The 12,660-nt window shown below is 39.0% G+C and overlaps 1 protein-coding gene across 1 annotated transcript; it reads left to right on the top strand.

Moving 5' to 3' along the window:
• Positions 1-3,468: 3,468 nt before the first annotated feature.
• On the top strand, positions 3,469-4,437 carry LOC109445429 (olfactory receptor 10T2). Its single transcript, XM_019727825.2, has one exon. The coding sequence runs from the start codon at positions 3,469-3,471 to the stop codon at positions 4,435-4,437; it is 969 nt and encodes a 322-aa protein (XP_019583384.2).
• Positions 4,438-12,660: the final 8,223 nt, after the last annotated feature.

Genomic DNA, 12,660 nt, shown 5'->3' with positions numbered 1-12,660 from the left:
TTGGAAGAAAGTTGAATGCACTTTTCCAAACACTTGGTGATAAGTATCCCCCATTTCTCCACCTTTGAACATTGATTGCCCCATGAGCAAAAATTAAGAGTAGCCAGCAGAAAAATTCTCCAGTTCAGTCTGCTCGGGAATGATGAGTAACATGGGGGCCCTGAGGGGCCCCAGGCTGGTCATGGTTTTGATGTATCTCTTGGGAGGTAGCTTGGTTTGCTTTGTCCAGTGTTCAGGGTGTGGTGATGGCACAGAGTCTGCAGGTGGCTTAATATCAAGTAGCCTCAAGTTCCTGTAGGTCTCACTGATATATCAGAGAAATCAGACATACTAAGTCCACTAGATCTCTCTGCAAAGGTGGGGCACAAATAACTGGAAAACACGTTTTTCAGGGAAAGAAGTCAATGATGTCTCTTTCAGTCTCACAGAGTAACACATCCCAAGATGGGTGAATTGATCACAAAATGCTGGGCCTGAAAACATCTCCCTCAAACTGTCCCTCAGAGAGTGACTGGAAGTCATGGGAATGATGTCATTTTGACATGTTTTCAATCACTAATTCCCTTGAGTATTATGAGGAAGGTAGGATTTATTATCACTACACATGGGAAAAGGAAGTAATAGAATCACAGTTAAGAGTTTCAAAACCTAGACATGACATAACAATTTCTCCTGAAGTTTTTCTTTTCTCTTCTTGGACAGATATGCCAGAAATGGATGTCAGGAATGATATATAATTCTCAAGAAGGCTCCCCTGGTGACCCCAATACGCTCCTTATTATAGGAGCAGTTATAGCGATCGTGTATTATTTGATGCTACAGAAAATGAAGTATATAGTTTAGACCAGAAAATAATAGTCTGTTTCGCTTTGTTCCAAGGAAACTACTCCTATGGTTTACAGGGTGTTTTTAGGGAGGGGAGTATACTTTACTCATTAAACAAGTATGTATTAAATGTAGATATGTAGTTATCACATTGCTAAGTGATGTGGCTATGTCCCAATGGGTATTGAAATGCACTGAAGGAGACACCCAACAACCTTTAGCATATGTCCAAATTAAGTAATGCTACAGAGAGAAAACAATATAATTAGGAAGAATTAGTCAGTGCACCTAAGAAAAAACCAAGTGAGGCTTCCTGGGACCTGCGGAAGATGCATCCCATTTATTCATTGAACTCTCAAGACACAAATCCTTATATTTACCAGGTTATACTGCAAGTATGTGGACAAAACAGTAAAATAGCCCTCTGCTCTGACTAGTAAAGAAGTCAGACATGTCAAAAGTGTCATCATAATGCAATCAAATGTGAACCCAGAATTTACTAACTCAATCAGAATGACTGGGGATGGTTTTCTAGGCAGGTGCCATTTGAATTGGGTTTGAAACAAAGATTGTAGTTACAGGAGCACAACAGGGCAGAAAGAGCATTATAAGAAACAATGCGTGCAGAGTAGGACAGCCACAAAAGGACATGTCATGCTTGGGGACTGTGGAAATGCTGCCCATACAGAGGAAATTGGTGGCAGGAGAAGGGGGTGGATAGGTAGACCTTGAATGCCATGTTAGGCACTGGCATTTGCAGGGACACTTGACTAGTTAAGAGGGTTTTCTCCAGAGTCACTATGCCTGGGTATAAACACCAGCTCTTTCTTTAACAAACTTTATCACCTTAACAAATTAAGGTAACTTTCTAAGCCACAGTTTCCTTATCTCAAACGTGTGCATAATACTACTATTTACCTCATAAGGTGTTTACGAAAACACATGAGAGAGGTGTTCTGGATACACTGGCTGTCTTCATATTCTTTGAATATGTCAAGCTCATTCCCACCATGAGATCTTTGTACTAGCTGTTTCTTGTGTCTGTCATTTTTCCCCCTTAAATCTTTAAATGGTGAGCTGCTAACTACATTTCAATCACAAAGTAAGCGTAAGCTCCACCGAAAGGGCTTTCCTGCCTCTCCAGTCCCAAGCAGCCACCTAGTCCCTCACTCTCGTATCACTGTCCTTTAATTCTCTTCATGGCATTTTTCTGTATCTGAGATAGGAGAGGTTATATGTGTCCTATCCCATGTTGTATTTCCCATGCACAGAACTGACTAACACATCACAGTCATTAAATAAACAATTGTGGGATTAATGCATTGGATGTGGATAGTTAATTAAGAAACGTGTACTTTAGTTTCAATTTTTTGTAAGATCAGGATTGAAACACCTACTATGTAGAATTGTTGGAAGAAATTTAGTGAGAAAATTCTATCAAACACACAACATATTGACCAGCACATTTCAGACGTTAAGTAAGTACTGCTTAATTGACATGCCTCCTTGTTTGCCCAGTAGTTCAGTACATAAAGAACACACAAACTTTTCAGCTACAGGTATATTTTCTTCTAGATTTGTGAATCCTATGGCATAATTTCCAGTGTGTCTCTACCATTCTTTCTCAATTGTCAACCCCACACCCCTGTCTTCTCAGTGTTTCCCTTTCCTTCCCTGACAATAGTGCCTGAAACTTAGCCACATATTATATAGAAAGTTTTTATGTTACTTTCATGTTGTCATCTCACACACAGAGTGGATGTTTTAAGAACTGATGAAAGTAACCAGAGGACCTTGAGTTCTTACAAGAGTTGTGCTGCAAAGCATACCAGTTAGAAAATACCCTGGAAATTTTCCTGAACGCTCAAGATGATCAGGACATCATGAATGCAGGTGAGTCACCCAGGACAGAAATGGTCTCTCCATGACGGTTTTTCCTTCAAGATCTGCCTGAATGCGAGACAGTTATTGGACACCTCCAGGCTTAGCTTATTGTCATGGATAGGAAACCGGCACAGATTTCACAACTGTACATTTATTTCTTAGGTCTACTCAGTGGCCTAACTTGTTAGCCAAGCAGCCACTGCTTTCTGAAGATAGCATTACTTTGTAAGAATTTTTGGAAGCCATTCGAAAAAATTCTCCTACTTCTCCTTAAATTAGCATTGAGTCAATCGACATTAGGCACTTCTGTGTGCCAGGTTATAATTAGATCACATGTAAACATTTTACACCTGTTATTTCTCATATCCTTGTAGGTGAAAAAATAAGCATTTTTTTTTTTCATATTTCCCTCTTTCATGCCAAGTCTGACTGCAGAGAAAAGAAAAGGGTGATAAATGAGGGGGCTCCAGAATATATTTAGGCGTATTCTATGACAAATACACAGAGTCTCCTATTGGAATCTTTCTCATCACTCTGGGTCCTGACCTTGAATTCAGCCAGGTGCATTTAACTCCCATTTCTCAGGCATTTAACTCCCATTTCTCAGGCATTTAACTCCCATTTCTCAGGCTCTCTTGCTCTTGTCCAGGGGCTCTCGATGAAAGTCCAGATGACATCGATATGTTTTATAATTTTATCGGAGTCTTCACCTCAAGAACATCCGCACCTGTGGGAGAAAGTTGCTGAGCCTACTGGATGATGGGCAATCATACTACAGTGAGTGCATTCCTTCTGCTGGGTTTTTCCAGTTTCCCAGACCTGCAGCGTTTCCTCTTTGTAGTGATTTTCTTCTCCCATGTGACTATCCTAGCTGCAAATGTGTCCATAATGGTGGCCATCAAGCTCAATCACAACCTTCACACCGCCATGTACTATTTTCTCTGTGGCCTGTCCTTTTCAGAAACCTGTACAACTCTGGTAATTATCCCCAGAATGCTAGAGGACTTGCTGTCAGACAGCAAGACCATTTCTCTTCCTGAGTGTGCCACACAGATGTTTTTCTTCTTTAGCTTGGGAGCCAACAACTGCTTCATCATGGCTGCCATGTCCTATGACCGGTACACTGCCATTCACAAGCCACTGCACTACTCCCTCTTGATGACCCGAAATATATGCTTTCAGCTCATGATGGCCTCTTCCGTCACTGGGATTGTAGTGTCGCTGTGCATTGTCCTCATAGTATTCAACTTGTCTTTTTGTGATGCCAGCACTATCCAGCATTTTTTTTGCGACATCACACCTGTGGTCTCCCTTGCCTGTGATTACACCTTTTTCCAGAAAATGGTTCTCCTTGCATTCAGTGCCTTTGTGTTAGTGGGCAGCTTTGTTTTAATTATGATTTCCTATGTCTTCATTGTGTCCATAGTTGTGAAGATGCCCTCTGCGAAGGGCAGGTATAAGGCCTTCTCCACTTGCTCCTCTCACCTCAGCGTAGTGTGTATACACTATGGATTTGCTGGCTTTGTCTATTTGCGGCCCAAGGACAGGGATTCATCCCAGGAAGATATGCTGATGGCTCTGACATATACAGTGCTGACACCTTTGCTTAATCCCGTAGTTTACAGTCTAAGAAACAAAGAAATGCAAATAGCCCTACGGAGAGTACTAGGGAATGTACGTAGGTTTTTCCCTCACATGGTAAGTAAAAGAGCCCTGAGCACGTCTTAAAAAATTTTAAAGAGCACTGATAAATAAAAGTGGAGAAACTGCAGTATTTCCAATAAAAATCAGTACTTTATATACAAAGCAATTAAAGCATGTTACAATTGCTTGATATGCCCTGGTCTCACTCATTTCCTACTATAAAACCAGATGCAGTTTTAAAATGTTGTAAAATACTAAAAAACGTTATTACACATATATGTATATATACATATTCACACACATATAAGCATACACACATGCATATGTGTATGTAGCAAACATCAAAAATACTTTGGAACACTACATTATCATAATTTTGGTTGCCTTTGGAGGAGGTAGAAAATTATACTAAAAAAGGAAAATAAGAAAGAATGAAAGAGGGAGAGACAGTGAGAGAGAGGGAAGGAGAGGGAAAAAGAAGGATCACTAATTAATCAAAAAAGGAGAAAGTACAAACACACAAGTTTAGAGTTGAAATGAATTGAAAAACCACAATACAGAGAAATTCCAAAGAATTTTGAGAAAATATCCTTTCAACTCTGTTAAAAAAAATTGGAAACTAGATGGGAATGAATATCTGGAAAAACAAACTGATGAAAGTTACCACAGAAGAAATGGGCATTTTTAATTTACCAAATTCTAGGAATATAGAAAAGTCTGCCAAAGAGCTAATCTTCCCATTCCACAACAAAGGAGTAAGCTAGATGGTTTCACAATTAACTTCAAGTCTTCAAAAAACAAATATTTCAAATGCTATTTGAGTTAGAGCATAAATAAAGACAAATAGCTTGTAATTTATGAAAACCATAGTGGTGGAAGGTGCTATATAGGAGCACACCATGTTTCCCTGAAAATAAGACCTAGCTGGACCATCAGCTCTAATGCGTCTTTTGGAGCAAAAACTAATACAAGACCTGGTCTTATTTTAATATAAGATCCAGTATTATATTATATTATATTATATTATATTATATTATATTATATTATATTATATTATATCAGATCATATTATACCCAGTCTTATATTAAAATAAGACCGGGTCTTATATACTGTACTATACTATACTGTAATACCGGGTCTTATATTAATTTTTGCTCCAAAAGACACATTAGAGCTGATGGTCTGGCTAGGTCTTATTTTCAGGGAAACACAGTAACTGAATGTAATTGAGGTCATGTAGTAAGGTTCTCGTGTGGATTGTGGAAAATACAAAATGCTAGAAGGAGGTCTATGCATCTTGAGGTAACACTGTCTAATGGTACATCCACATGAGAAGTTATCAATGCTGTGGCAGAACTGAGGGACTGAGATGGGAAAAGGATCAAGAGGCCGGTGGTAAAGTCTTCAATACGTGAGAAGAAAGAATTGGGTTGTCAGTAAGCGCTCTGATAACTGTGGACGGAAAATGGGCCACATGTTAAACCTGACAAGCTCAGGAAACTGAAAATAACCACATAGGATGGCGTGAACACAAAAATTCTTAACGAAGGTAGAATCTTCAGCCTGAAGCTTCCTTGACAAGGTCAATATTTACCTTAAGTGAGTCTGTCTATTGTCTTTTTACACCTAAGATAACATCCTTGGAATGTCAGTAATTCCCTTTTCCAGACCAGAGCAGTAAACTACAGAATTCCTCATTATTATTTTTGTCCCCTGGTTATCATCTCTATGTGTGGTAAAAAGCAAACTATTAACTATCCTGTACTCACCTGTGTTAACAGAAATACCTGTCTCTCCAATTTACTTTTATCTAATCCCCGAGATTTCCTCGCTTTGCTTTCTCCCACCCCCTTAATCTACCACCAGTGGATTTCATGTAACCCTCCTCCTTTGATTCTATGTATAAAATAATCTGCAAACTGCCATTTTGTGGAGCATTTTCTCAATCTGTTGAGATTTTGCCACCCAGCAATTGTTGTCAGTTTGGCTTAAATAAACTCTTAAAAGCTTTTTCTTAGGCTGGATGTTTTTTCGTCGACATTACAATAGTATATTGTTTCATAGCTGGATAATATTGGGGTCAGTTAGTAAATTATTTTGTCATGAAGATGAGACAGGTTAGTTAGCATGTTGCTAGGTAGATGGGGTAGGGGTGGGGGGGTCCCTGGTGGAATAAATAAAAAAGCAGCCTGTCATGCGGGGCGGCCTGCGGGGTCTCTGCTCCCACTCCCCACATAAGAATGCACGACATGGTGAGGCCAAAAAGGAACACCCACGGAGCCATAGGTAGGGGAGTCGTACCACTATAGTCTCACTGGAGGCTGGATTCACACGGTATGCGACCTGCTGTCCGCTTTTCTGCCAACCAACTGACTCTCCTCGACTCCCCCTCGACTTTCCACCACAGCCGCAGAAGTTATATATCAGTGGCCAACTGGCTAACCAGCCACAGCTGACGGCTGACTAGCCACAGCCGACGGCCGTCCACTACCCGAGACAGCACCCCTCCACGTGAGGCCGAGAGCCTGGAAACTGCTCTCCTGGCTCTGTCCCCACACAGCCATATCCTGAAACTCCAGGTCCTGGAATGTCTCCTTCTCTCCAGGACAGAGACATGAGAATCTACCTTGAGGTTAATAATCTCAAATCCCTTCTGGTTGGACAAAGGAGCAGATCTGATAGATAGGAATGGGTTGGTTCGTTAATCCCTTCAGGATGAGCAAACAGGACAAACCTAATAGATGAATTCTATTAGAAGACTCCAGTCCCTTTCCCCAAACAGGCAGGGGAAAGTACAAAAGTAAAAGCCTTTTGCCTTAGCCGGTGGGCACCCCCATTCGGGACCCCCTCCCGCTCAGGGGCTGCAACCTCTTCCTCTAATAAACTATCTTCCTTTATAACTTTTTGCCTCTCCCTGGTCCATGTGTTCATTCTTCAGCTTCACGAGACACGATCCTGACCCACACCCAGAAACTGTCCGCAGATCCAACATAATTTACATCATTTGGGGACTCACAGAAAAATATTCCTACTTCAAAGATTGCAAATAAATGATTTAGAAATATGGTAAGGAGCCAGGAGAATGTCAAGATTCTGTGCTGGTGTCTCAGAATAGGGGAGTGGGCAAATTCTCTTCAATAGAGCCGAGAAGTAGATGTGCTATTCTTGGACAACCAGGTTTAGTCAAGATGAAGAGGGAGACAATGTACTTTGTTACAAGTTGATGCGTGGAATAGAGAGAAGACCCCAGAATTAAAGTTAAACATGTTAGGAAAAAGCCCAGCAAATAAAAAGGATCCCAAAGAGAGGAAGCCGAGCTGTGCTGGAGGGAATGCAGGAGAGGAGAGCTGCCTAAGGGCCTATAACTGGGCTTCTTATCATAGCTTCATTGATTACAGGTGGTGTCTGAGCCGCCCACATTACTACTCCAGGTCCCATTCTTTATTCAACATTGAATTAAAATTTGGCTAGAGGTTCTCCAACCAGCCATTTCACAAACTTCACCATGCCATTTTCACTAATGTCTCCTGCTTAGTGTGAAACTCTACCTCCTCATATAATTATCTTAAGCTTTTTCATTTCATTAATTATTTTAAGTCCCAATTTTGATCAAATGGGATTGATCCCTGGGATGCAAGGTTCGTTTAACATATGTAAAGCATGTAAATATAAATATGCAAAAATATGTAAATCAATCAATGGGCTACACTACGTTAACAGAATGAAAGATAAAAACCATATGATCATGTCAATAGATGTGGTATATATACACAATGAAATACTATTCATCCATAAAAAAGATGGAAATCTTGCCATTTGCAACAACATGGACATACCTGGAGACATTACATTAAGTGAAATAAGCCAGACAGAAAGAAAATACTGCACGATCTCACTTATCTGTGGAATCTAAGAAAGTCAAATTCATAGAAGCAGTGAGTAGAACGATAGTTACCAGGGTTGGGGAGGGAAATGGGGAGATGTTGGTCAAAGGGTACAAAGTTGTCATTATGTAGGAAGAATAAGTTCTAGAGATCTAATGTACTGCATAATAACTGTAGTTAATAATACAGCACTTTATATTGGAAATTTGCTAAGAAAACAAATTTCAGTTGCTCTCATCATGCAAAAAGAGGTAACTATGAGAAGAAATGGGTATGTTAATTAGCTTCACTGTTTTAATCATTTCACTATTTATATGTTAAAACATGTTGTATGCCTTAAACATATACAGTTTCTGTTTAAAAAACATTTAAACATTTCTAAAGATTTAAAAAGCATAGCAACTAGCACTTTATTCATACCACTTGAATGGAAACCATTTTTTAAAGAAGCACTCCTTTGATCATTGTGAACATCTCGAGAGAAAAGCATATGACATATTCAACTTTGTTTCCTCAGTTAATAGTCTACCTGTAGTGCTAGAAATAAAGGAGACACTAAATAAATATTCACTGAATTAGAGTTAATGCTTAACCAACAGGTATTTGTTGAATGCTTGCTCTGTACCAGACACTGCACTTTGAGCTACGGATAATTAGTTCACCCTCCCACATTATTATTATTTTCACCCTCCCACCAAAGTTTCTGCAACTGCGTTTCCAACTCTCAGTCACCACTTTACTTCTATTTTCCATTATGTTTCCATTTAAATGTTATTTCCCCAGAAAACCTTCCTTGAGCTTCACAAATCAATGCATTTGCCAGATGACATCATGAGAAATACTGACTGAGCAAAAAACTACAGCCTGGGGCTTTTGGCAGTGTGGCACGTGAGTACACAGAAGATCGAGGTCAAAGATGCCAGGCAGCTAAGACTTATGAGGCCAAGATCCCGGAGAGGAAAATACTATAGAGAAGTGAGCCCGAAATTCCCTCATTTCTCATTAAGGAATCGGACAACTCCCAAGTTGCACATGGGCTGGTGAGACAGCAAAACGCTAAGTGGAAATCAGCCTGTGGGAGGCTGAAGATCTCAGCAGCGATTTTGGTATTTTGCAGTGCTGGTTGATAGCGTTTGATTGATAGGCCATTTAAGGTAAAGGGGACCCATAATACCCTGTGCTTTTATTTGAGAGTCCTGAGGCAATTACACCTTAGGAGTAATTGCTACATTCTAGAAATAAGGTCAAACCAGGAATAGATCACCTCCAACAGAGCACAACACACAACCTACACTGGAAATACCACCACCATTCTATTAGGATGCAAGTTTAGGAGTTACGTGGTACATGGAGACATCAGTTGCTTTTTTATGTGAATAACACTTTGGGAACTATATTTTCATTTCCTCAAAGGGATCAATCCGGTGACCTATCTTACTGCTGGAATAAAACTGAATACATTTTGGAAAAAGACAATTAGAGTCTCTACAACTTTTAATCCATACTGACCATCATTCAATAAAAAATGACAAGATATGCCAATAAACAGGACAAATGAATAAAAACCAGGTGCTTCAAAATATTAAAAATATTCTAAGAAAAAAAGGAATAAAATGAAAGATCATACCAGAGAACTGAATACAAAAAGAGAAATTAAAATAATCCAGTTTAAATCTAGAAATGAAAAATAGAAATGCAGCAGATGGGTTAATAGTATTGGACACAGCAAAAGAGGATTAGTAAACTGAAAGATGGGTCAATGGAAAACAACATATTCCAGGATGGAGAAATAAGTGATCAAAAATACAAAAAGCATGTGAGAGCTATACAGGAAATTGCAAAAAAATCTAAAGTACATAACTGAAGTCCAAAAAAGAGATGTAGAAGAAATTTCTGAAGAAACATTCCATAATTTTCACACCTGATGACAAAAAGACTATGAGCTACAAATTCAAGAAACATTGCAAATTCTAAACATGATTAAGTATAAGAACAATCATACTTAGGAAATCATAAAAAGACTACAGGATGCCAAGAACAAAACAAAATATTAAAAAGGGGAAGTAAAAGATATACTTCTTTCAAAAAGAAAAAAGTAAAAGACTTAATAGCTGAATTTTTGAAAGATACGATGGAAGCAAGAAAATAACTACATCTTAAAAGTTCTCAAAGATGTTTTAACTGGTAACTTAGCATTCTTCCCAAAATAGAAATATCTCTCAAAAATGAATGTATGTGCAACAAAGACAAAAAACCCACAAAACACCCAAACTGTTAAAATTCATCACCAGCAGATCTGCATTAAAAAAAGAAAGGACAGAGTTGTTTCAAGCAGAAGAAAAGTCAATGCTGGCATACGCAGTGTTAAAAAAAGGAATGAAGAACACCTAAAAGAATAAATATATGGGAAACTAGAGGAAGTACAATAGGTGAGGGAACAGCTTTGAGAAATAATCAAGAAATAAGTGTCCTACATGGGTAGGCAGTTGAGGATATTGTCACCACTGCCTGTAGCCTCAGATTAAAATGGGAAAGAACAGTACCCTCTTATAGAATCTTCTAAAACAGCAACTTTACTGAAGTATAATTTATATAAACAATTTAAATATACAGGTTGATGACTTTTGACATGTATATACTTGTATAACCACCCCAGTCACAATATACAATGATTTCCTCACCCCTCAAGAAGTTACCCCTTGCCCATTTGCTTTCAATATTCTCCAATACTCTGCTACAGGTGTTTTACACAATCTGAGAAATGCCAATGACTTCGTAAGTCCCAATCCACTTCAGAAGAAGAAAATTTTCCCGAAATTTATTTATACCAAGAATCTTTTAACAACACAACAGTTCAGGATCTTGTAAAATTTCTCCCAGTTCAAACCCTGCCTTCTAAGTGGCAGTCTACAACCCTTATTATTAACGGAACCTCCCCTGCCCCAAAGAATATCTTACAAAAGGAGTTTTTGATTGTTCCCACAGGGGTGTGCTTGATCCTTATTTTTTGACACACTGTTTGGGGAAAATGCTTTTTACCATTCAGCTACTAGCAAAGCACACCCCAAATCTTTCTAACCCTTCACTCCCTCCTCCCTTAGAAGAAGTAAATTAACAGTAGATTTGGAGAAGAAAACTAGATATGCAATTACATGAGTTAATGAGGGCAGCCATAACAAAGTACCACAAACTGAGTGGCTTAAACAACAGAAATTTATTGTCTCACAGTTCTGGAGGCTAGAAGTCCAAAATCAAAATGTCAGTGGGCTGGTACCTTCTGAAGGCTGTGGGATCTGTTCCATGCCTCTCACATAGATTGTGGTTTCCTGGCCATCTCTGGAATTCCTTGGCTTGTAGAAATATAAACTCTATCTACCTGTCTTTATTTCAACATGATGTTCACCCTGTTGTCTGTGTCCAAATTCCCCCCCACCCCTATTTTAAAAAATAAGTACACTAGTCATACTAGATTAGAGGCCCATCCAACTCCAACATAACTTCATCTTACCCAATTACATCTACAACTCATTCCCAGGTAAGGCTGTATTCCAAGGTACTGGCAGTTAAGTCTTCAACATACAGATTTATGAGGGACACAATTCAGCCCCTAACAGCAACCCAATCCGTCTTCTTCCCCCTTTCTCTTGGGAATAAGCCTGCCCTCAGTGCTCTTGGCTGTTCTTGGCTGTGCTGTAAATTGATGGGTAAAGGCCTAGTCTCATTAGGGAGACCTGAGTGTTTCCAGTACTGATAGTGACAGAGAAAGAAAGAGTGTCAAGTTCTGGGATTTAGAACAGGAAACATGTGTCCACAGGTGCTCCAATGTTCACTGCAGCTTTATTCACAGTGGCTAAGACATGGAAACAACAAAGTGTCCTTCGATAGATGATTGGATAAAGAAGTTGTGGTATATACATAATGGAATACCATTCTGCCATAAGATGAAATAGTGCCATTTGTGACATGGATGGATCTTGAGATTACAATGCTAAGCGAAATAAGTCAGACAGAAAAACTAGAGAACCATATGATTTCACTGATATGTGCTCTATAAAACTAAAACACACAAAAGGACAAGACAAACAAATGAAGAAACAAAACTCATAGACACAGACAATCATTTAGTGGTTCCCAGAGGGTAAGGGGTAGGGGGATGGTAGATGAAGGTAAAGGGGATCAAATATATGGTCATGGAAGGAGAACTGACTCTAGATGGTGAACATACAATGTGATATGTAGATGATGTAATACAGAATTGTACACCTGAAATCTATGTAACTTTATTAACCGTTGTCACCCCAATAAACTTTAATTTAAAAAAAATATTCTCTAGTATCAGTTCTTTCATTTGTTGGGTAATATTTTGCTCTCTCATATACCTACTTTTTGCATTTGCTCAGTTGATTTAGAACTTGAGAAGGG

Source organism: Rhinolophus sinicus, linkage group LG06 (assembly GCF_036562045.2).
Source record: "Rhinolophus sinicus isolate RSC01 linkage group LG06, ASM3656204v1, whole genome shotgun sequence".
Taxonomy (NCBI): Eukaryota; Metazoa; Chordata; class Mammalia; order Chiroptera; family Rhinolophidae; genus Rhinolophus; species Rhinolophus sinicus.
The sequence above is the reverse complement of the archived record's forward strand: the minus strand, read 5'-3'. Positions and strand labels throughout refer to the sequence as shown.

Coding starts and splice junctions, on each gene's coding strand:
- LOC109445429 (XM_019727825.2), top strand. CDS start 3,469: ATGGGCAATCATACTACAGTGAGTGCATTCCTTCTGCTGGGTTTTTCC.